At 37.4% G+C, this 23,529-nt stretch overlaps 1 protein-coding gene across 1 annotated transcript in view; it reads right to left on the reverse strand.

Moving 5' to 3' along the window:
- Window positions 1–21,101, reverse strand: part of TNFRSF21 (TNF receptor superfamily member 21) — a 312,325-nt gene extending 291,224 nt beyond the window's left edge. The window contains exon 1 of the mRNA XM_053709614.1: window positions 20,781–21,101. Within this exon, the coding sequence (XP_053565589.1) occupies window positions 20,781–20,885 (105 nt within the window). The 5' untranslated portion in view covers window positions 20,886–21,101. The remainder of the gene's footprint in view (window positions 1–20,780) is intronic.
- Window positions 21,102–23,529: the final 2,428 nt, after the last annotated feature.

Genomic DNA, 23,529 nt, shown 5'->3' on the forward strand with positions numbered 1-23,529 from the left:
ACTAAACCTAAATGTTTTCTTTCATGATTCAGATAGAGCATGCAATATTAAGCAACTTTCTAATTTACTCCTAGTATCAATTTTTCTTTGTTCTCTTGCTATCTTTATTTAAAAAGCAGGAATGTGATGCATAGAAGCCGGCCCATTTTTGTTTGAGAACCTGGGTTATTATTGCGTATTGGTGGGTAAATGTAATCCTCCAATAAGCAAGCGCTATCCATGGTGCTGAACCTAAAATGGGCTGGCTGCTAAGATTTATATTCCTGCTTTTAAAATAAAGATAGCAAGAGAACAAAGAAAAATTGATATAGGAGTAAATTAGAAAGTTGCTTAAAAGTTCATGCTCTATCTGAATCATAAAATAAAAAAATTGGGTTCAGTGTCCCTTTAAGGGACAGTACCAAGGGTCAAACATGACTCAGTTCTTCAAAATGTCATAGAAATGAATACTAATCGTGAGCTTCTCAGGCCCATACATTTATATTGACAGACAATTACATTGCGTCTATGAGATAACGTTTCCCTTACAACATTATATGTTGCCATTAAACATTAAGCACATTGGACAATGCATTTCCCAGGTGGTCTTGTTTAACAGATGAGTGCAGTATTCTCTAACTGCAGCTTGACTAATTTGTAATTAGGCTATACAATTTCTACCATATTAAATATCTATTCATCTAAAAGGAAGTGAATATAAAAAATCAATTGCAGATTATGGGCCTTATGTTATCAACTAAAATTAGTGGTTCTTAAACTAAGCCCTCAACGCACCGGTATTTTGGGATAAACTTGCATGTTTAATTAGAAAATTAGTCCTTCTGAATGAGACAACAGGTTATATGCATTTTTTTTAACCCTTGCTTTTGTGCAACTAGATAATCTGTTGGAAAAAAAGTACAGAATTGGTAGCAGTTAATCAGAATACTGAAAAGGAAGATAAGTATTAGGAACCTGAGAGTGATTTTGCATTTAGGTGTATACACCATTATGTATAGCACAGTGACAGCTAATGGAGGCTTAAAGGGACAGTAAACTACAAATTAAACTTGAATTCAGATAGGGCATGTCATTTTAAACAACTTTCTATTTTACTCTTATCATCAACTTTGCTTTGTTCTCTTGGTATTCTTAGTTGAAAGCTAAGCCTAGGGAGGCTCATACGATAATTTCTAAGCCCTTGAAGACCGCCTCTTATCTGAATGCATTTGACAGTTTTTCACAGCTAGAGGGCGTTAGTTCATGTGTGCCATATAGATAACACATTGTGCTCACGCACGTGGAGTTATTTAAGATTCAACACTAATTGACTGAAAAGCCAGTCTGTCAAAAGATCTGAGATAAGGGGGCAGTCTGCAGAGGCTTAGATACCAGGTAACAGTGTTGGTTATGCAAAATTGGGGGATGGTAAATAAAGGAATTATCTATCTTTTAAAACAAAAACAAAATTTAGTGTTTACTGTCCCTTTAAAGCAGCACTAAATACAGTAGAATTAAATACTAAACGCACACAAAAAATGCAATAGCACTTACTTTGAATTGAGCAGTAGAATATTTTCTGACAAATTTCAGTTAGTCCAATTTTTCCTCCCCCTTTATCATGTGATAGATATTAAACAATCACAAATGTAATGTGTATACTGTGCACTTTTGCACATGCTCAGTGGGAGCTGGAGCCTCATAAAGTGTGCATATAAAATAATGTGCATGTTTTGACAATAGAAGTATATTGGAAAGGTTTTCCTTATTTTAATTGCATCATATGCTTTATTTGAATCGTGAATCTTTCATTTTTACTTTAGTGGCCCTTTAATAATTTCTTGAACATAAAGAAAAATAGACCATTTACCTTTAATTTGATATAGCTGTTACTGCTAGTTAAAACCACCACTTACATGGACATATTCAATACAGTAGTATGGGCTATAGAAAAGCTATGTGAACAAGCTGCAGAAATTAACCACCCAGTGGGAGGTGGTAGAGAGAAGAGAGCTCAGCTCATTTAAAAGGGCATTTATGCAGCAGATCTGATTACAAATACATGTTCACAGCTTCTTCAATGGAGTTCCTTTTGCCCTTCAAAAAGCGACAGTAAAATCCTTGTCATTAGAAGACATTTATGTTGTGTTGCTATAGAATAACATATCAGCCAAGTTTAAACGCATTTAAAACACTTTAACATCCTTTTTATTGCAACTCCACCCAGCATCTGCCTTATTTGGAAGAGCAGACAAGACTATCCACTGTCATTAATCACAAGGTGTTGACTGTCCCTTTAACAAAACAAAAACATTAAAGGGACATGAAACCCACATTTTTTCTTTTATGATTTAGAAAGAGAATGCAATTTTAAACATCTTTCTAATTTACTTCTATTATCTAATTTGTTTTATTCTCTTGATATTCTTTGCTGAAAAGCATATCTAGGTATGCTCAGTAGCTGCTGATTGGTTGCTGCACATAGAAGCCTCGTGTGATTGGCTCACCATGTGCATAGCTTTTTCTTCAACTAAGGATATCTAAAAAAATGAAGCAAAATAAATAATAGAAGTAAATTGTAATGTTGTTTTTAATTTCTATTTTCTATCTGAATCATGAAAGAAAGATTTTGGGTTTAGTGGCCCTTTAAGGGATAGTACTAAGCATCAGACATGACTCAGTTCTTCAGAATGTCACTATGTTTGTGAGCTTCTCAGGCCCATACATTTGTATTGACAGACAATTACACTACATCTGTGAGATAATGTTTCCCTTACAATATTGTATGTTGCCATTAATGGACAATGCATTTCCCAGATTGTTTAACAGATGAGTGCAGTATTCTCTAACTGCAGCTTGACTCATTTGTAACTAGGCTATACAATTTGTACAATATTAAATATCTATTCATCTAAAAGGAAGTAAATATGGAAAAGCATTTGCAGATTATGGGCCTTATGCTATCAACTAAAATTAGTGGTTCTTAAATTAAGCCTCAAGCCACCGGTATTTTTGGGATAAACTTGCATTTAATTAGTGATTCTGAATGAGAGAACAGGTTATATGCATTTTTTTTAACCCTTGCTTTTGTGCACCTAGATAATCTGTTGGGGGGGAAGTATTTAGGTGTATACACCATTATGTATTGCACAGTGACAGTTAGTGGAGGCTTAAAGCAATAGCACTTACTTTAAATTGAGCAGTAGAATATTTTCTAGCAAATTTCAAAGAATCCAATTTACCCTCCCCCTTTATCATGTGACAGTTATTAGCCAATCACAAAATATTCACTCTTGCACATGGTCAGTAGGAGCTGGAGCCTCAGAAAGTGTGCATATAAAAGGAATGTGCATGTTTTGATATTAGAAGTATATTGGAATTGCATGCTTTATTTGAATCCTGAAACTTTAGTGGCGCTTTAATTATTATTATTAATATTTAACATGTTTCTTGAACATAAAAAAATTCTTCCACTACATCTTTATGTTCAGCATTCTGAAATAATAAAATGGAAAGAAGGTGTCATACAATATAAAAGCAGTGTTTGCTTTATTATACATAAAGTAGTTCTACATTGTGCAGAGACAGAGAAGGCAGCCTGTGGCTGTAGCACTCTGCTTCTATAATAGGAGAGACATCAATAGACGAGTAGGGAGGAGGACAAATAAAAAGCTAAGTAAAAGTTCAAAGTTGTTTGATTATGCAGACTTTTCAGTCAACTTTATTTCTCTTTAAAGCATATTAAAGGTAAGTATATATATATATATATATATATATATATATATATAGAAATTAACTAATAGTTTTTATGATGCCGCACAATAATCACGTTGCTCCATTTTCTACAACAGCTCACACAAAAGGTAAATGACACTTGAAATCAGCACACAAAATATAAACCAATATATTTCCTCTGCACTAATCTCAGACTTTTCCCGATAGGATTAGGATTTAATTATTTACCCTTGAACACACCCTAGACAAGGTGCATAATGAATATGAAGCAACCAGTGGTAGTATAGGCTCTGAGACTGGTACAAAAGAGAGGAATATAGAAGAGAGAAAACGAGAGAAAGAGAGAGAGAGAAAGAGAGAGAGAGAAAGAGAGAGAGAGAAAACGAGAGAGAGAAAACGAGAGAGAGAAAACGAGAGAGAGAAAACGAGAGAGAGAAAACGAGAGAGAGAAAACGAGAGAGAGAAAACGAGAGAGAGAAAACGAGAGAGAGAAAACGAGAGAGAGAAAACGAGAGAGAGAAAACAGAGAGAGAGAAAACGAGAGAGAGAAAACGAGAGAGAGAAAACAGAGAGAGAGAAAACGAGAGAGAGAAAACGAGAGAGAGAAAAAGAGAGAGAGAAAGAGAGAAAGAGAGAAAAAGAGAAAAAGAGAAAGAAAGAGAGAAAGAGAGAAAGAGAGAAAAAGAGAAAAAGAGAAAGAGAGAAAGAGAGAAAGAGAGAAAGAGAGAAAGAGAGAAAGAGAGAAAGAGAGAAAGAGAGAAAGAGAGAAAGAGAGAAAGAGAGAAAGAGAGAAAGAGAGAAAGAGAGAAAGAGAGAAAGAGAGAAAGAGAGAAAGAGAGAAAGAGAGAAAGAGAGAAAGAGAGAAAGAGAGAAAGAGAGAAAGAGAGAAAGAGAGAAAGAGAGAAAGAGAGAAAGAGAGAAAGAGAGAAAGAGAGAAAGAGAGAAAGAGAGAAAGAGAGAAAGAGAGAAAGAGAGAAAGAGAGAAAGAGAGAAAGAGAGAAAGAGAGAAAGAGAGAAAGAGAGAAAGAGAGAAAGAGAGAAAGAGAGAAAGAGAGAAAGAGAGAAAGAGAGAAAGAGAGAGAGAGAGAGAGAGAGAGAGAGAGAGAGAGAGAGAGAATTAGAGAAGAGAGAATTAGAGAAGAGAGAATTAGAGAAGAGAGAAAGAGAGAAGAGAGAAAGAGAGAAGAGAGAAAGAAGAGGAATAGAGAAGGTAAAGAGAGGAAAAGAGCACCCCTTTTCCATGAATTCATTTTTTCTCTCTATGTTTAAGAAAAGCCATTTTATAAGACAAAAAAAAAAGAGGAGGTGAGGAGAGAGAGGAGAGAGATGGTGAGTGTTTTCTAATGAACAAAAATGTACTTATTCCTGAGATTTACTTTGTGACACAATTTAGCAATTTAATACAAGCTACTTTTTTTTTTACTAATAAAAACCTTCACAAATAACCTGTTTTAAATAGTTCATTATAGGATATTAACAATTATGTTTGCTTAACTCCATGAATCATCCAGGTGACTAAAGATTTGTTAAACAAGCTTAGTGCTTTTGCTGACATTTGCTCAGTGACTGTCATAACCTGGATTCCTTTGTGTTTAGCAGATTATCCACTAATAAATCAACTATACGTTTTCTCTGTATATAATGGTTACCTCAGTAAAATGCCAAGCTATCCTTCAATAAAAATCCCTTAAAGGGATAGTAAACCCAAATATTTTCTTTCATGATTCAGATAGAGCATGCAATTTTTAGCAACTTTCTAATTTACTCCTATTATCAATTTTTGTTTGTTCTCTTTGTATCTTTATTTGAAAAAGCAGGAATGAACGCCTTCGAGCCAGCCTATTTTTGGTTCAGTACCCTGGATAGGGCTTGCTAATTGGTGGCTACATTTTTAGCCATTCAATCAGCAAGCACAACCCAGGTTCTGAACCTTAAATGGGCTGGCTCCAAAGTTTTCATTTTTGCTTTTTCAAAAAAAGATACCAAGAGAATGAAGAAAATTGATTCATCTAAATTGCATGCTCTATCCGATTCATGAAAGAAAAAAATGTGGGTTTCGTATCCCTTTTAAAAAAGGGACATAAAACACAAATTTTTTCTTTCATGATTCAGACAGAGCACGCAGTTTTAAACAACTTTCTAATTTACTTCTAAATATCAAATTTTCCTTTGCTATCTTGGTATCTTTGAATGAAAAGCAGGGACGTATGCTTAAAGTGATGGTAAACTCTCCCCTTTTTAAAATCAGATCTGGAATGTAAGCGCTATTTTAGATGGAGTTTTATTCATCATGTGCAATGAAGATGCGCTATAACTTAGTTTTTAATATAGATATGAAATTCAAATACCCCACGTTACACCACCCACTTCAAAAGTCAATTTTTCTGTCCGCTAAATGATTGAATTACTCTCCAATCAATGCTCTAGCTACAACAAAAGTGACATATGGGGAGAGCACTGATTGGACAACAATTCAATCTGTTAGCTCACAGAAAATGTTACTTTTGAAGTGGGCGGAGGAGCATGCAGTATTTGAATTTCATATCTATATTAAAAAGCATGTTATACTGCATCTTCATTACAGCTAATGAATTAAACTTCATATAAAATAGCGCTTACATTCCAGATCTGATTTTAAAAAGGGGAGAGTTTACCATCACTTTAAGTGCCAGTCACATTTCTGGAGCACTATTTGGCAGCAGCTTTGTAAGAATATTATCCATTTGCAAGAACACTAGATGGCAGCACTATTTCCTGTCCTGTAGTGCACCAGATGCCTACCTAGGTATCGCTTCAACACAGAATATCATGGGGAAAAAAACAAATTTGATAACAGAAGTAAATTCGAAACTTTTTAAAAATGATATGCTCAGTCTGAATCACAAAACACAAATGTTAAGTTTCATGTCCCTTTAAATTCCTTCACTCCTTTCCATGATAGCATACTGAAGTAGCCTCTCTTGAACCAGAGGCATAACTAGAAACCACAGGGCCCAGGTGTTGAGTTTCGGTTGGTACATATAAATTGTATTGCCACTGAAAACTGTATTAAGGTATCATTTACCTTACACCTTCACTGCAGGTAACATTCCGTCAGAGAAGCATAGTGCAATGCCTCTGAGCGACACTGACTTCAAACACTGATTTCAGCCCATTAGAACAATTCATCTTGATCACAATACAGATCCCTTTATAACATAGTGCTATTGCCACAATGCGTTTAGCATCGGGCCTAGGCCACACTCTTCAAAGTGCATTTTTGTCTATTTTGGTGGCTCCTCTGGTTTACATGATACATTGTTTCAGTGGCATGATATACGTTCTGCAGTCTTTTCCTCTGCTTTGAAATATATAGAAAAAGGCAGCATTATTTACTGTGAGAAAAAAAGTAATGAAGCTAAAACACTTTTTGAACAATTCAGTGGCATATTTACGTTTTGTGCTGGCCTAGGCACTCAGAATCCTGCTGCTCCCCCACTCCCTACTCCGGTTGTTACCTTTCACTCAATCCAACCACAAAACAAATACATAACTGCCACTAGGCTTCTCCCAGCAATGCACCACACAAACACGGTTGTAGTACATATAAGTAACATGGTACAAGGAAATCAAACTAGAGGAGCCTACGTACCAAACAATTAAAATATAAGGGTGCGACTGTGGCTACAGAGAAAGGAATTCAGTAAACAGTCCAGACAGTACTGCTGAGTCTGACTCTCATCGATATTTCAGTGGCTGTGTGTGGCAGTTCCCTACCCGAGTTATTTCGTGACAGTCTGTTCACTGACTCCCTTAATAAGCTGGGTCTCCCGCTCCACTCCGTCTCCCATCCTCATGCTCCCTGCTCCACCTATAAGCGAGTCTTCTGGCTGTCACTTCTTCTGGCCTGGGATATCACTTGTGCGACTCCCTCACCTCAAGCCATGTGTGGCGTGCCAACAGACAGGATGGCAACGGAAAGCCAGTCACGCTCCCTCTGTCAAAATTAACATTTTTAAGCCACAATATTCAGTGCAGCCGAGGGGCAAGTGCCGCCCCTAAAATTTGTCGAACTGTGCACGGCCTTGTTGGCCTGTGCATTAATACGCCCCTGGAACAATTTAATAAAATGATTAAATGGGGTAATGTGCCAGTTACATCAACAGAGAATTGATCTCACAATGTGCTTAAACTATTTATAGGAAACCTCTAAGTAGAACAAAGCAAGTTATAGAAAATGATTGTGTGTACGGAGGTGAATATTTATACAATCCTCAGACCTGACAAGTAACTAATAAAAGCTGGTGTTTTGTGTCACAAAAAAAAAAAACTGTGTAGTGTGTAAAAGAAGCTGCTGTTCTGTGCAAGGGACAGAATAGAGGCTGCCTAATCTCATCTATGTGTTAAGGTCCGAAACCAGGGGTTACGCAGAAGGTTATAGACTAGTTGCTTATGTTATAGTAAATTGTGAGGAACTTTGGCTCCCTGGTTAGTGGCATTTGTTACACACTGATGTAAAACCATAACAATGAGCTGCATTCAATAGGTTAAGTGCTATATGTGCCAAAAGGCAGACAGAAACTACCAGCAGACCTGCAAGTACTAGCAAATGAGTTTCAGGTTTGATTTCTTAATTTCTCCAAAGACAGCAATAACAATACGTCCTTGAGTAAAATTACATTAAAATAGGATTGGAAATTTCCACTAGTCCTAGTCTAGTAAGAAAGCAGTGGACCAGTAAGGAATTAGATTTCTATGTAAAACTGATAATGGCTCTTACTATGTAAAACTGATAATGACTGATAATGGCAGTTATACTGATATTTTCCGACATTGATATCATATACTCATTTTTATTATCGGTTATTTGTAGAGCGCCAACAGATTCCGCAGCGCTATAAACAAAGGGGGAGTACAACAAAACAATTATAGGGTAGAGGGCCCTGCCAAGAGTTGCACTGTTGTAGTCAGCTCTTAAGAAGGTGATCTACAAACAGCTGGACTTTTAGGCTTACATGCTAAGAGGGTTCAGGGGATTGCAGTGGAGGAGAGGAACTGGTATTAGGAAAGGTGAGCGTAGGTTGTATGCGTCCCTGAACAGTAGAGTCTTTAGGGAGCACTTGAAGCTTTTAAAACTAGAAGAGAGTCTTGTGGAGCGAGGCAGAGAGTTCCACAAGATGGGAGCCAGTCTGGAGAAGTCCTGTAAATGGGAGTGTGATAAGGTGACAAGATAGGAGGAGAGTAGGAGGTCATGAGCAGAGCGAAGGGGACGGGAGGGAGAGTATCTGGAGACAAGGTCTGAGATGTAGGGGGGAGCAGTGCAGTTGAGGGCTTTGTATGTAAGAGTGAGAGTTTTGTGTTTGATCCTAGAGGCAAGAGGAAGCCAGTGAAGGGATTGGCAGAGAGGCGCAGCAGATGAAGAGCGACGTGTAAGGAAGATGAGTCTGGCAGAGGCATTCATTATGGATTGTAAAGGAGCTAGGCGGCAGGTGGGGAGACCAGAAAGGACAGAGTTGCAATAATCAAGGCGGGAAAGAATGAGAGAGTGGAGTAAAATCTTAGTTGTGTCTTGTGTAAGGAAGTGTCTAATTTTAGAGATGTTTTTAAGGTGGAAGCGGCAGGCTGTAGCCAAGGACTGAATGTGAGGAGTGAAGGAAAGATCCGAGTCAAATGTGACCCAGAGACATCGGGCATGTGGGGTAGGGGTAATGATGCAGTTGTCGACAGTTATAGAGATATTGGGGGTGGAGATTTTGGAAGAAGGGGGGAAAATAAGGAGCTCAGTTTTGGAGAGATTTAGCTTGAGGTAGTGAGAGGACATCCAGGAAGAGATGTGAGAAAGACAGTTAGTGACACGGGTTAGCACGGAAGGAGATAGTTCTGGTGCAGAGAAGTAGATTTGGGTGTCATCGGCATACAAATGATATTGGAAACCGTGGGACTTAATTAGGGAACCTAGTGATGACGTATAGATTGAGAAGAGAAGGGGACCGAGGACAGAGCCTTGCGGTACTCCGACAGAAAGTGGTGACGGGGCAGAGGAGGCCCCAGAGAAGGCTACACTGAAGGTATGGTTTGACAGGTAGGAAGAGAGCCACAAAAGGGCTGTGTCACAGATGCCGAAGGATTGGAGGGTTTGGAGCAAAAGAGGGTGGTCGACAGTGTCAAAGGCTGAGGACAGATCAAGGAGGATAAGCAGAGAGAAGTGGCCTTTTGATTTAGCAGTAAGTAGGTCGTTGGTGACCTTAACAATAGCTGTCTCTGTGGAGTGATAGGGACGAAATCCAGATTGCAGCGGGTCAAGAAGGGAGTTTAACGTAAGGAAATGGGATAGGCGTGCATATACTAGTTTTTCGAGAAGCTTTGAAGCAAGAGGGAGGAGGGAAATAGGGTTAGGTCTGGTTACTAGATTTTTAACACATTTTTAAACCCGGCACCATATGGTCAAAACTATGTGGACAACCCTACCGATTATTGAGTTAAAGTGTTTTAGTCACATAAATTGCTAACAGGTACATAAAATCCAGCACATGCCAAATGACAAACAGTGACAGTGCAATGTACTGAAGAGCTCATTGACTTTAAAAGCATGCCACTGTCATAGGATGTCAACTTTGTCACAAGTCCATTTGTGAAATTTCTGCCCTACTAGATCTGCTCTGGTCAACTGTGATATTATTGTAAAGTGAAAGGGGCTAGGAGCAACAACAGCCCAGTCACAAAGTGGTAAATAACACAAGCTCACAAAGCCGGGGTGTCGAGTGCAAAAGCGTGTACGACATAAGAATTGCCTTTCATCTGCTTCACTCACTATAGTCTTCCAAACTGTCACAGAAATGAACATCAGCACAAGCCCTGTGGGTTGGAAACTTTGTAAAATAGTTTTCCATGTCTGAGCAGCTGTACACGAGCCTCACATCAACAAGGAAATGTCAGGCCTCACTGGAGTGGTGTAAACCTTGCCATTTAACTCTGGAGCAGTGGAAAGAACACTACCTTACTGGAACACAGAGTGCCTAATATAAATCTTGGTAGAAGAGGGATAATGTTAGTACAGATGTATACAGCACCTCAACAACTCCGGTCACATGTGCACGTCTGGGATAGGGTAACTGCATACACCCCACAAGGTCAAATATCAAAATATACTCCCACTGCACCATGGAATGTTTCAAAGGTTTTTTGGAACTTACAGGTCCAGGCCATCACAGGAGATGTTTCGGGTTCTAATCACCCTTAATCATGAGGCATGGTTAAGGGTGATTGAATCCGAAACGTCGCTCGTGATGGCTTGGACCTGTATGTTCCATTTAAGCTTTAAAACATTACATGGTGCTGTGGGAGTATATTTTGAGAAGAGGGATTATGGTCTGGGGCTGTTTTTCAGGGACTAAATTATGCCCCTTAGTTCCAGTGAAGGATTATTATATTTCCCTTTGATACAAAGACATTTTAGATAATTGGGAGATTCCAATTTTGTGCATGACTGTACCCCTGTTCACAAAACAGAGCCCTGATCTCAACTCCACTAAACACCTTTAAGATGAATTGGAACACCAATTGCGAGTCAGATCTTCTTGTCCAACATCAGTGCCTGACCTCAGAATTGCTCTTTTTGCTAAATAGGCATAAATTCCCACAGACACACTCTAAAATTGAGTTTTGATAACATAATACAATATACAAAACTGGATAATTTTACTTGTGCTCAAAAAGAAAAAAAAGGATCAAGTAACAAGACAGTAAACCCTTATATTGATGCTGACAAATGAAGATGGAAGCAAAGCAAAGCAAAGCATAGCATAAACACCACAACTGGCATCTGGATCTTGCAAATTGAGAAACAATACCAGCATAAGCCTTCTTGCACGGACAGTAATGTACACCCACATAACATACCACAGCTGATTAGATTATGCGATCTAGGCTTTCAATGGGAGGTCTAAAAGTTGCTAGCATTATTTTTATACAATTATGTGGTGTATACAGATATGCAAGGAATACTCCTACATATGTTTTGTAGGCCTGATAGCTTCTTAAACTGAAGCAGCCAATTCTAACACATGACATATGTCCAGTAGTACTGTGTGTGACTGCTGAAGAGAGGTTTGTAGTGTGTTGTCAATACAAGCATTTATTTCTTTATTGGCACAGTAACGGCACTGCATCTGACAGACTGCACACACCATCAGGTTGCACTTCTGCCCACAGATCCATGAATCCATTCAGGAAGCAAATATTACTTATGTTCCTTTAATGTTATGTGAGCACCATAAAATAGGCCTTCCATAACAATGATACTACACAAGGGCAAAAGGTTTGTTATAAATTCTGCAAGCTTGGCCTAAGTGTAGGTGACAAATTCCCAACCACCACAAAGATGGCGGCACCGAGTATAAAGATGTAGAGCTTTACCAACTGGTTTCTGCAATGGGTTAAAGTAAGAGAGCTTCAAAATGAGAGCTACAGGTACTGAATGAAAAAATACCACAGTGAGTGACAGCCATGCCACTGTAGTTGTACCCAGCAGTTTAATGTCCCTTTAAGCTGATGCCCTGCTGCCATAAAGACATTCCCTACAGATTTACTTCAACATTCCTAACACCACCACCATGAACCAATATCAGAATTATTTTTATTTTTTTTGGAATGAACAATTTGTCCTAAAGTATTTTTTTTTTTTTTGCCTGAGCACATGTCTAATCATTAACCATGTTATGGGGCTAATTTTGAGTTTAATGTCCCTTGAAAGGGTTTTCAGGGACATGCATTGTGTGATATTGCTAATTATTTTTTTTAATGTGTCACAGTCTTAATAAAAAATTATGTGTCACATGAATTTCATAATTACACTGTGTGTGTGTCCCAAAAGCAAAAACAGACTGAAAATCACTGACCTACAGCTACTGGTACAAGTCAGGAAAAGATTACCAAACAGCTCAGTCAATATTCCTGGCATAAAATGAGTCAGAGGGGAGCTTCAACAAAAGGGCTTTGTGTAGCGTTGTTTTTTAGTCACAAACTGACAATGCAATTACATTTGACCAATAAAAGAAGCAATTTAAACAAAAACAAGAAAAACAGTTACCTCATGTATCTTTTGAATGGATGCAGGGACGAAACTACAGGGGGTGCAGAGGTCGCAATTGCGACTGGGCCCCCAAGGGTGGGGTCCCAGCTTAATATTTTATTTTTTTTTTTTTACAATAAAAAACGTTGAACTACCACTGCCTGTACTGATATCATGTGAGTGTGACATGATGCTTTACTAGTGTCTCTGACTACAGGGGTTAGTGTTTCTGTTTTACCCATTGGTGTGTGTGTATATATATATATATATATATATATATATATATATATATATATATATATATATATATATATATATATATATATATATATATATGTATGTGACTGTGTGTGTATTTATGCATGTATGTGTGTGTGTATGTTTGTGGAACCAGCAAATTACAGACCTTGTTACTACAGCATGGGGGGGTGGGGTAAACAGTGTCAGTCTATACAGTACCACTATATACAGTACGGGGGGGCTGGACCATGTCACAAACTACTGTGGTCACTTTATAAAGTACTGGGTAGGGTCAGGCCAGCCATCTCACCGACAGATTACAGACTGTGTTACTGACTCACTATATACATTACTGGTGGGTTAAACAGTGTCACTATATACAGTAATAGGGGGTCACACCATCTCACAGACTGTGGGCACAGGGTACCTCCTTTTGCAGACATGTAATCTGATTCACTTTTTTTCTGTGTTAAATGTAAAAAAAAGATATGTAACAAATTCATTTTTTTTTTGGGGGGGGGTGGTTGGGCCCCTTCTTAGATTCTTGCACCTGGGCCCTGCGGCTTCTAGTTACGCCTCTGAATGGATGCATATAAAGATTACCCTGATCAGCTTAAATCAGACCAGAACATTCTATTTAAATCTTTGTAGTTGGCAAATTTATATCAAACTTAGATGTCAGCTAGATTAGCTAGATGTTTTTTTTCTTAGCAGCCAGAAGAGAAATGCATGCAGGCATGAACATACATATACGCAGAAGAGAAATAGCACGCAGGCATGAACATACATATATATATATATATATATATATATACGCAGAAGAGAAATAGCACGCAGGCATGAACATACATATACACAGGAGAGCAATGGCATATAGGTATGAATAAATAAATAGATATGCACACAAGAGAAGTGGTAGGCTGGCATAAACAGATATTACCAGAAGTGAAATGGCATGATGGCATAATCACACATTTGCGCAGAAGAGAAATGGCATGCTGGCATAAACATACATATGCACTGAAGAGAAATGTCATGCTGGCATGAACAGATATGCACAGAAGAGAAATGGCATGCTGGCATAAACATACATATGTGCAGAAGAGAAATGGCATGCTGGCATAAACATACATATGTGCAGAAGAGAAAAACACATTGAAGCAAGAAATTATACCTTAAGTGCTATGGTTCCAAGTTACTTAATTATACTTAAAGAGACATTGTAATGAAATAATAAAATGATTTAGTTCTTTATAGAATGTTATAACAACAACTGCTTGCTGTAAAGCTTGGTTTAAAAAAAGCCGACTGTGCCTTTTTTTCTTTAATGCTGAATTAATGCTGGCATAAACATACATATGCACAGAAGAGAAATGGCATGTTGGCATAAACAAACATATACAAACAAAAGATCAGTGTTTTTAAAGTCTGAAAAAAATAAATACTATTCTGACCAGTGCTGGATATTTCTACTAGATTCAGATTACTGGTCTAGTTGAAATTTCCAGCCTTGCAATAATTCCCATTCAAAATTGATTTAATATAATGTTCTCTGGCAAAAATATAATTAACTATATGAATAAAGTGAACTCAGCACATACACCCTCAAGCCAATCACTTTCACTTGTTCGTTATGATGTGCAGCTAATTCTCCTATAATAGGTTTGGATTATATGTCTATGATGCTACTGTAGATTTCAGTCTAATGTAATTCTATTATGAGATATAAACAAATCACTGTATTTATGGTCTTTAAATGCACAATGTAGCCTTCTATATCCAACTCTGGAAACACCAATTAGTTACATCTAGAAATATAACCAATTGATATTTGACTAGATTACAAGTGGAGCAATATTTATCACTTATTTTATCATGTTCTATTTATTCTTATAACATTGCAAATTTTTAAAATAATGTTTATTAGACAGGGATAGTAACTGTATTTTTAATGTTTTTTTGTGCAACTTTTTATTTGAGCGTAACAGTTAACCAGAGTTCTGAAGTTGCAATATCCTGATGTGCGTTAAATTCAATCGTGCTTGAGCAAACGTGTAATACGCATGCTACTTACGACGTGCACAAAGAGTTGCGATAAACCCCTTTCTGCTAGCCACTCATGAGAGAGAGAGATAGAGAGATAGAGAGAGATAGAGAGAGATAGAGAGAGAGATATATATATCAAATCACACTTCACGGTCAGCTTGCCAGGGCATATGGAATTTCCGCATAGAATTTTGTGTCACTGTGTACGTGGGCAGTGGCTCTGTGAGTTCTAGTATGTGGCTGAGTATCTCATAAAGGTAGTGAGAGATCAAGGGGATAATTTAAGACCAACAAGATGATCTATAGGTGAGATGATCTATAGGTGGCTGTGAAATCTATTTGGTAATCCCATCATAGGCAGTAAAATACACATAATGTGTGTCAGCAACATGAAACTTAAACAACAAACTTCAGATGAAGTGCGCAATTTTAAAAGACTTTTTAATTTTTCTTCTATTATCAAATTTACTTTGTACTCTGTCTTTTGTTGAAAAGCATACCTAAGTAGGCTCAGCAGCAACAGTTTATTACTAGGAGCTAGCTGTTGATAGGTGGCTACACACATTCCTCTTGTCACTGGCTCACCCGATGTGAGCAACAAGGTTGCAGTAGTGAATTTCTGCTCTAGTGTTAACTTTAACCTCTGCAGGGCTGTATTAAAGTAGCAATGCAATAATAAAATGCACGGAGTATTCTTATGATTTTTTGATCCATACATATATGGAATTAGGAACAGATGTTTCGGGGTCAGACTTCTGAAACCTGCCACGTGCATGTGAATTATTAGAAGAATAAAAGAAGTTTTATTGTTTAAAAATATAGATTATCCCTTTATAACCCACTCCCCAGTTTTGCATAACCAACACAGTTATAATAATATATGTTTTACCTCTGTTATTAGCTTGTATCTAAGCATTTGCAGAATGCCCCCTTATTTCAGTTCTTTTGACAGACTTGCATTTTAGCCAATCAGTGCCTTCTCATAAGTAACTCCACGGGCATGAGCACAATGTTATCGATATGGCAGACATGAACTAATGCCCTCTATCTGTGAAAAACTGTCCAATGCGTTCAGATAAGAGGCTGCCTTTAAGGGCTTAAAAATTAGCATATGAGCCTCCCTAGGTTAAGCTTTCAACAAACAATACCAAGAGAACAAATTTGATGATAAAAGTAAATTTGAACGTCGTTTACAATTGCATTCCCTATCTGTCTTTAGCCACTGACTTTGTTGCCATAAGTCAGATATTATTAATACTTCTACAAAAACCTATTGAAAGCACCTGTGGAGCAAAGCAATACAGAGAAAATATACCCTGATAAGACAGATGACCTGAAGTTTCCATTACGAATTAATTTAAAGAACTAAAGCTTTATTTTGATTGACATAACAGGCACAGAATCCACAATGTGGGCCATTATAAACAACTTCTTTAGCAATTAAATCAAGTAAGAACACATAGCTAATAATTCAGTGTATCAGAAATTGTAATTTGAATTGGACATGATACTGAAAAAATATATTTTATCATGAATGTGAAAAAGCAGCAGCTAAACATGTTTTTTTTTTTGTTGTTTAAAGGTTAAAAGGGATATAAACCCATTTTCCCCCTTATGAATCAGATAGAGCATCCAATTTTAAACAATTCACTTCTATTATCTAACTTTCTTAGTTCTCTTAGTATCCTTTGTTGAAAAACATACCTAGGTAGGCACAGGAGCTGGGAACTAGCTGTGATTGGTGGCTGCACACATATTCATTGGTTTGCCAATGTGTTCAACTTGCTTCCAGTAATGCATTGCTGCTCCTTCTACAAAGGATGCCAAGAGAAGGAAGCAAGTTTGATAATACAAATAAATTGGAAAGTTGTTTAAAAATGTATGCTCTGTCTGAATCATGAAAGGAAAAAAAATGTTTTATGTTTCTTTAAAAAAAAGCTGTCAAATCTAATGTGAAAATAACAGGTTTGTTAATTGATTATATACAAGTTGGTCTCAGGACTCTAATGCTCATTGGCTGATAGGGACTACATGCAAAGATTTATTTTTTTTCTTTCAGAAAGAAGAATGTTTATTTTTAAAGAAACAAAATTATAGTAACACATTTTGAACATTCTGTTTTAGATAGGACAGAAAGAAGTATCATGTCTCTTCAGTAAAGCAGTGTTTGACATAATTGCTATTTCCAGAAAAGTCTCCATTAAAATAACGAAGCAACCTAAAAATGAATATACTAAACACACACATACAAAATTGAGCGCATTAATCAGCAAAACATGTTTGCTAAATGTAATTTGTTAATACATGTGAACTTTAAAAAAGTATTATGTCCCTTTAACTGAGACCCCTGGTGCACTAAGGTGTCCCTTAGGAGCCAGAGAAAATACAGATGAATAAGCTTCACAAGGTCATCTGTATATAGGTATGTACAGGACCGATAAGTAAAATTCTGTGTCCGTTTAGCTCTGGGGATCTGTCAAGTCCTTTTCTATATATATATATATATATATATGTCAATAGAAAGGCACCAGCAGTCTGGTTTGCCGATTAAAAAAAAAATAAGGAGTGAAAAACAAGTAATGAAGTACAGTACAACTCATGACACAATCCATATCAAACATTAACCAGGATCTGCTGCGTAGTCTGAAGTAATAATCCAAAAAAGTTAGCAAAGTAAAATGTATTTTAACTACATTTAGAAAAAAAAAGGACCTCAAATTCTCATCAACTCAATTTGAAAGGACATGAGAATCAAAATTAAAAGGGATATGATTCAGATAGGGAATGCAATTTTAAACAACTTTCCAATTTACTTTTATCATCAAATTTGCTTTGTTCTTTTGTATTCTTTGTTGCTAAACCTAGGTAGGCTGATATTGCTAATGTCTAATCCCTTAAAAGCCGCCTCTTATCTCAGTGCATTTTGATGTTTTTCACTGCTAGAGGACATTAGTTCATGTGTGCCATATATATAACATTGTGCTCACACCCATGGAGTTATTTATAAGACAGCACGGATTGGCAAAACTGCATGTCTGTCAAACTGAGATAAGGCGGTCTGCAAAGGTTTAGATACAAGGTAATCACAGAGGTAAAAATTATATTAATAAAACCATGTTGGCTATACAAAACTGAGGAATGGGTAATAAATGGATTATCTATCTTTTAAAACATTTGGAGTAGACTATCCCTTTAAGAGTTCATGGTTCAGATAAAGCTTTAAATGAATTTTAACTTTTTTCTCTTGGTAGTCTATGTTAATGAGCATACCTAGGTAGGCTCCAGAGTAGCAATTGACCTCTGGGAGCTAGCTGGTCATTGGTAGCTACACACATTTACCTATTGTTATTGTCTTATCAGATGTCCAGTGGTGCATTCAATTTTCCAATAGAATCCATCTTGGTTACAAGGTTACAAACAACTATTACATACACATATAAATACATATTCACAGCATTTACACATTTTGTTTTAATCAAGTAAAATATGTTAGATAAGAGAAACATATTTAAAACACCAAATGAAAGGCACTGCAGAGTACCTGGGAGCCCCTCCTGGTAAATTAGCAAGGTAAGCACTGCTTCTGAATACCAACACTAAAAATCAGAACTCCTCCATAGACAACCTAAAAAGGCACCACATCAGGCCTGAGTGAATACCAGGTGCAAGAGTGGGAACAGCATCCATAGACTCTGCAAAAGCAAACAAATTTATAGGCACCACACCTGTATGAACATCACAAAACCCAACAGACTAAGCAGCCAATCAGGCACCTTATAATAAACCAAAAAAGCCGGTGTATGAAGATCCCACAAGTAGAATTGCTAGGTCGGCTCTGAATCTATACACCCCAGTACAGAGGTGAGTATTGGGGGCCCTAATGGTAAAACGGTCAGACTGTGTCCTCAAAACAGCTAACAAACCCTGTGAACTCCCTCTGAACCACTCTCAAATCCAATCTCTCAGACACACTGGGGATTAAAATAGTTAAATGCATGTTGTGTCCCTTGTCTTCTGAGCAGCCCTTGAGATGGGTACCTGCTATGAGCAAGTCTATGGAAAAGCTCTTACAAACTGTGTAACTACTTCATTGATATACAGGTGGCCCTCGTTTTACAACAGTTCAATTTACACCGTTTCAGAATAACAACTTTTTTTCCAGTCATGTGACTGCTATTGAGAAGCAGTGCATTGATTAAAATAGCCAGTAGGTGGAGCTGTCCGCTTCTGTTGCAGCAAAGCCAAGCAAGCTGATATTAATCAGTTTAACCAGACCTGAGCTATCGAGCAGATTTCAAAGGAATAAGATCTTCCTGTCTACAAATCAATCCAGATTGGAACGCATAGAAAGAACTGTTTGCAGAAAAATGCAAGTGAAGTCTGTGTTGTGTGATTATTTTATTAGGTTTATAATGCTGTTTAGCATTTAAAGTCTTCATTGCAAAGCTTAAAAAATAATGTATTAAGTGTTACTTATGACAATTTTGAGAGGGGCCTGGAACCCAACTCCCTCACTTCCCATTGACTTACATTATAAACTGGGTTTCAATTTACAATCATTCCTTATGGAACCTAACCCCTGCGTAAACTGAGGGCTATCTGTACTGTAGATCAGGGAGTATGAGAGTGTGTGTGTTGTATGGGAGAGTGTGTTGTATGAGAGAGTGTGTTAGTTGTATATGTGTGTGTGTCAGTTGCGCATGTGTGTGTGTCAGTTGCGCATGTGTGTGTGTCAGTTGCGCATGTGTGTGTGTCAGTTGCGCATGTGTTGTATGTGTGAGAGTGTGTGTATGTGTTGTATGTGTGAGAGTGTGTGTATGCGTTGTATGTGTGAGAGTGTGTGTATGCGTTGTATGTGTGAGAGTGTGTGTGTATGTGTTGTATGTGTGAGAGTGTGTGTGTATGTGTGAGAGTGTGTGTGTATGTGTGAGAGTGTGTGTGTATGTGTGAGAGTGTGTGTGTATGTGTGAGAGTCAAGTGTGTGTGTGTGTTGTATGAGAGAGAGTGTGTGTGTGTGTGTGTATGTGTTGTATGAGAGAGTGTGTATGTGTGAGAGTGTGTGTGTTTTATGTGAATGTGTTTGTGATTACCTTTTACAACACTTGGTTTTTAGTTTGACTACAATAAGGAATATAGTACAGACATATTTTAGTCACTTTGCCAAACATTGCAGCTATCTTGCTGTATATTACTTAAGAAATGTTCAGACAAAACATAAAAATAGGGTCGCAAAGGTATGTGGTGCCCTGCTGTAGATAACATAAATATCCAGACACAATGGTTATATGCGCAGTGCATCTATATAAAAACACCTTACAGACAGGTACATGGTCGCTTCCCGTCATGCTAATTAAACGCTGCAAAAACACACCCAGATCCAGCAGAGAGGGGATGTGAGCAGCGCATCTAAACAGCAGATACTTCCAGGCTGACTTGCACCTGTATAGGGATCCTGAATGCCTCACATACTGCTGGCGCTGCTGCATTCACTCCCTATAACACTGAGACCAAGCAGAGTGGTTGCTAGGCAGGAACTGCATCTATAGAGAACCAGTGCAGTCAGACCAAGAAAACAGAAATGATACTCTCACTATATCCAAAGCAACAAGGGGGATTTACCATAACGCTTTGACATTCAAATGGTTGTTTTTAGCAGCCAATGGGTTAGACGCTGTGTAGCCCGCAGCAATATCAGCACAATGAGCAATGACAGGACCGTCAGTGTACTTACAGTCAAACACCACGCCGCTACCGCAGATAACCGACTGGCCTTGGTCACTAAGCGACCCCGCACACAGCGGGTGCCGCAGGCATCTTCCTCCTTGACAGCCTCCATGGCTATCTCATAACCAGGCACCGGGGCATCAGGACACAGGCTAGCTCATGCTCACAAGCAGCCCGGGTGGACTTGGTTGAGCCGAATCTTCTGTGGCACAAATGCGGTATAATGAGGTACGAGAGGCTGGCTTGTGATGGCACCTTGCCGGGTGTCCATCGTTCTACAGCCAGTGTGTTACTTGTCCCGTTGCCTCTCTGGCTCGGGAATGCTGGTTCAGTAAGCAAACAGCAGAATACAAGCAGGGCCCGCCCAATCCGTGACGTCACGCGAGCAGACAAAGGAAGGGAGAGTGGAGCTCAGACAGATACTGATACTCTCATGAAAGCAATACAGCAGTGAGACAAATCCTTTTAGTTCCTATGGAGCCCATTCACTATAACACAGGGCCTGTTTTCATGTGCTAAAGGACCATTTAAAGGGACATTATACACTCATTTTTTCTTTGCATAAATGTTTTGTAGTAGATTATCTATTTATATAGCCAATCAAGTTTTTTTTAATTTTTTTTTATAGTTTTGCTTATTTTTAATAACATTGCTCTGATTTTTAGACTCCTAACCAAGCCCCAAAGTTTTATGAGAATACCCAGGGCCGCCACTAGAAATTTTACCATTGATCAGCCCCCCCCCCCCCCCCCACTATTTTGACATGTTCAATTTTTGACCAAGTGACTAAAACGTATATATGCACTTTATTCTTAAGTGTTTATTTAAACTTGGAAATGTTGTAAACACAGACACACTCATACACTGAAACACACACACACTCACACATAAGAATTCACATATAGACACTCTAGCAAACACACAAAGAAACACACTCAGACACAGACACCCAAAAAGACACTCAGCACTTGCTTAGAAGTAATGAGGTAAACTACAGTTTTGTAAAAAAAAAAAAAAAAAAAAGGAGAATTAGAAAACAAAATATGGAGTCCTGATTATCTTTTTGTAAAGGAAGATGCCAACTAAATGATGACAACAGCATGCAGTGGCTGAAAGGAAGGGCCCTGAATTGCCTAAACAATAATTTAAAGGTTAAATGGTAGATTGGTGACTACCGGAAAGGTCTCATTTGTCTCAAAGTCTGTAGAAAGATGTGAATAATCAGTAGTAAGGTCAAAATGTCCTAAAAAGGAACAGACAAACTCAAGTTGCTATTCCCAATGTGTCTTACTGTAAATATGTGTGATAATATGTGGGCTCAATATATGTTAATGTTTTGATGAGTACTATTTTATATTATCTTTCGGAAAAAAATTGGATGTCGAAACTTGTTTAAGAAATAAATATGATCCTTTATTTGATTATGGTAAATTTACCCAATACTAGTGATGCTAAAAGTACAATTAAACAAAAATTATTACAAATTCCTTCAAAGTTTAAAAATGACACCGGTGTCCCTATGTATAAGAATGTATGTAATTTTCTAAAAAATATAAAAAATTAAATTCAAATTTTTATTGAAATCTTGCAATTTATACAGTTATAGGTTTATCACAAGTTGTAATTTCTAACAAAATGTTTGTAAATACAATATTATAGTGGATAAGACAATAGTTGTTGTATAGTTCATATAGGATACTTTGTTTCAAGTTCAGCTGTGCAATTGAGATCTTATCTTAGGTAACTATATATCAAATGTAGAGGTATGTTAGTGCGATTTCTATCACACTGTGATATAAGTATACAAATTAGTACCTTGAAGTGTATCTGTTTGATATCACTTTTGTGAGATGATTGCGGTTAAATAAACGCCGCTATGTGATAAACCTATAACTGTATAAATTGCAAGATTTCAATGATATTATTTTAATTAAATTTTTTATATTTTTTAGAAAATTACGTACATTCTTATACATAGAGACACCGGTGTCATTTTTAAACTTTGAAGGAATTTGTAATAATTTTTGTTTAATTGTACTTTTAGCATCACTAGTATTGGGTAAATTTACCATAATCAAATAAAGGATCATATTTATTTCTTAAACAAGTTTCGACATCCAATTTTTTTCCGAAAGAGAATATAAAATAGTACTCATCAAAACATTAACATATATTGAGCCCACATATTATCACACATATTTACAGTAAGACACATTGGGAATAGCAACTTGGTGCGCCACCTACTACAACTAACTATAACTCTTTAAACTTTGGGATAAAGTTTACTTCAGGTGTGCTAGATTCCCCACCAGCTAGACAGTCTAACCCTACCAAACACACAAACTCAAACTTGCACATACACCCAAGGAAACACAGACAGAGACAGCCTCAGAAAACACACAAATACACACACACACAACCACAGAGACACCCACAGAAAACACACAAAGACATACACACACAGAGAGACAACCACATAAAACACAGGAAGACATACATAAACACACCCTCACTGAGACATCCACAGAAAACACACAGACATACACACACTCTCACAGAGACACCCACAGAAATCACACACCTTCACAGAGACACCCACAGAAAATATATAAATTAAAAAAATGCATATCTGCCAAAAGGGCACCTACCATTTGTGTATTGAAGAGGAAACATTTCTGCATGGTTTTGCATAGTTTTAAATATACAGCATTGTAAAATAATCATAAATACACTGCTGCTAAAAAAAAATGTGTTTT

This window comes from Bombina bombina, chromosome 4 (assembly GCF_027579735.1).
Source record: "Bombina bombina isolate aBomBom1 chromosome 4, aBomBom1.pri, whole genome shotgun sequence".
Taxonomy (NCBI): Eukaryota; Metazoa; Chordata; class Amphibia; order Anura; family Bombinatoridae; genus Bombina; species Bombina bombina.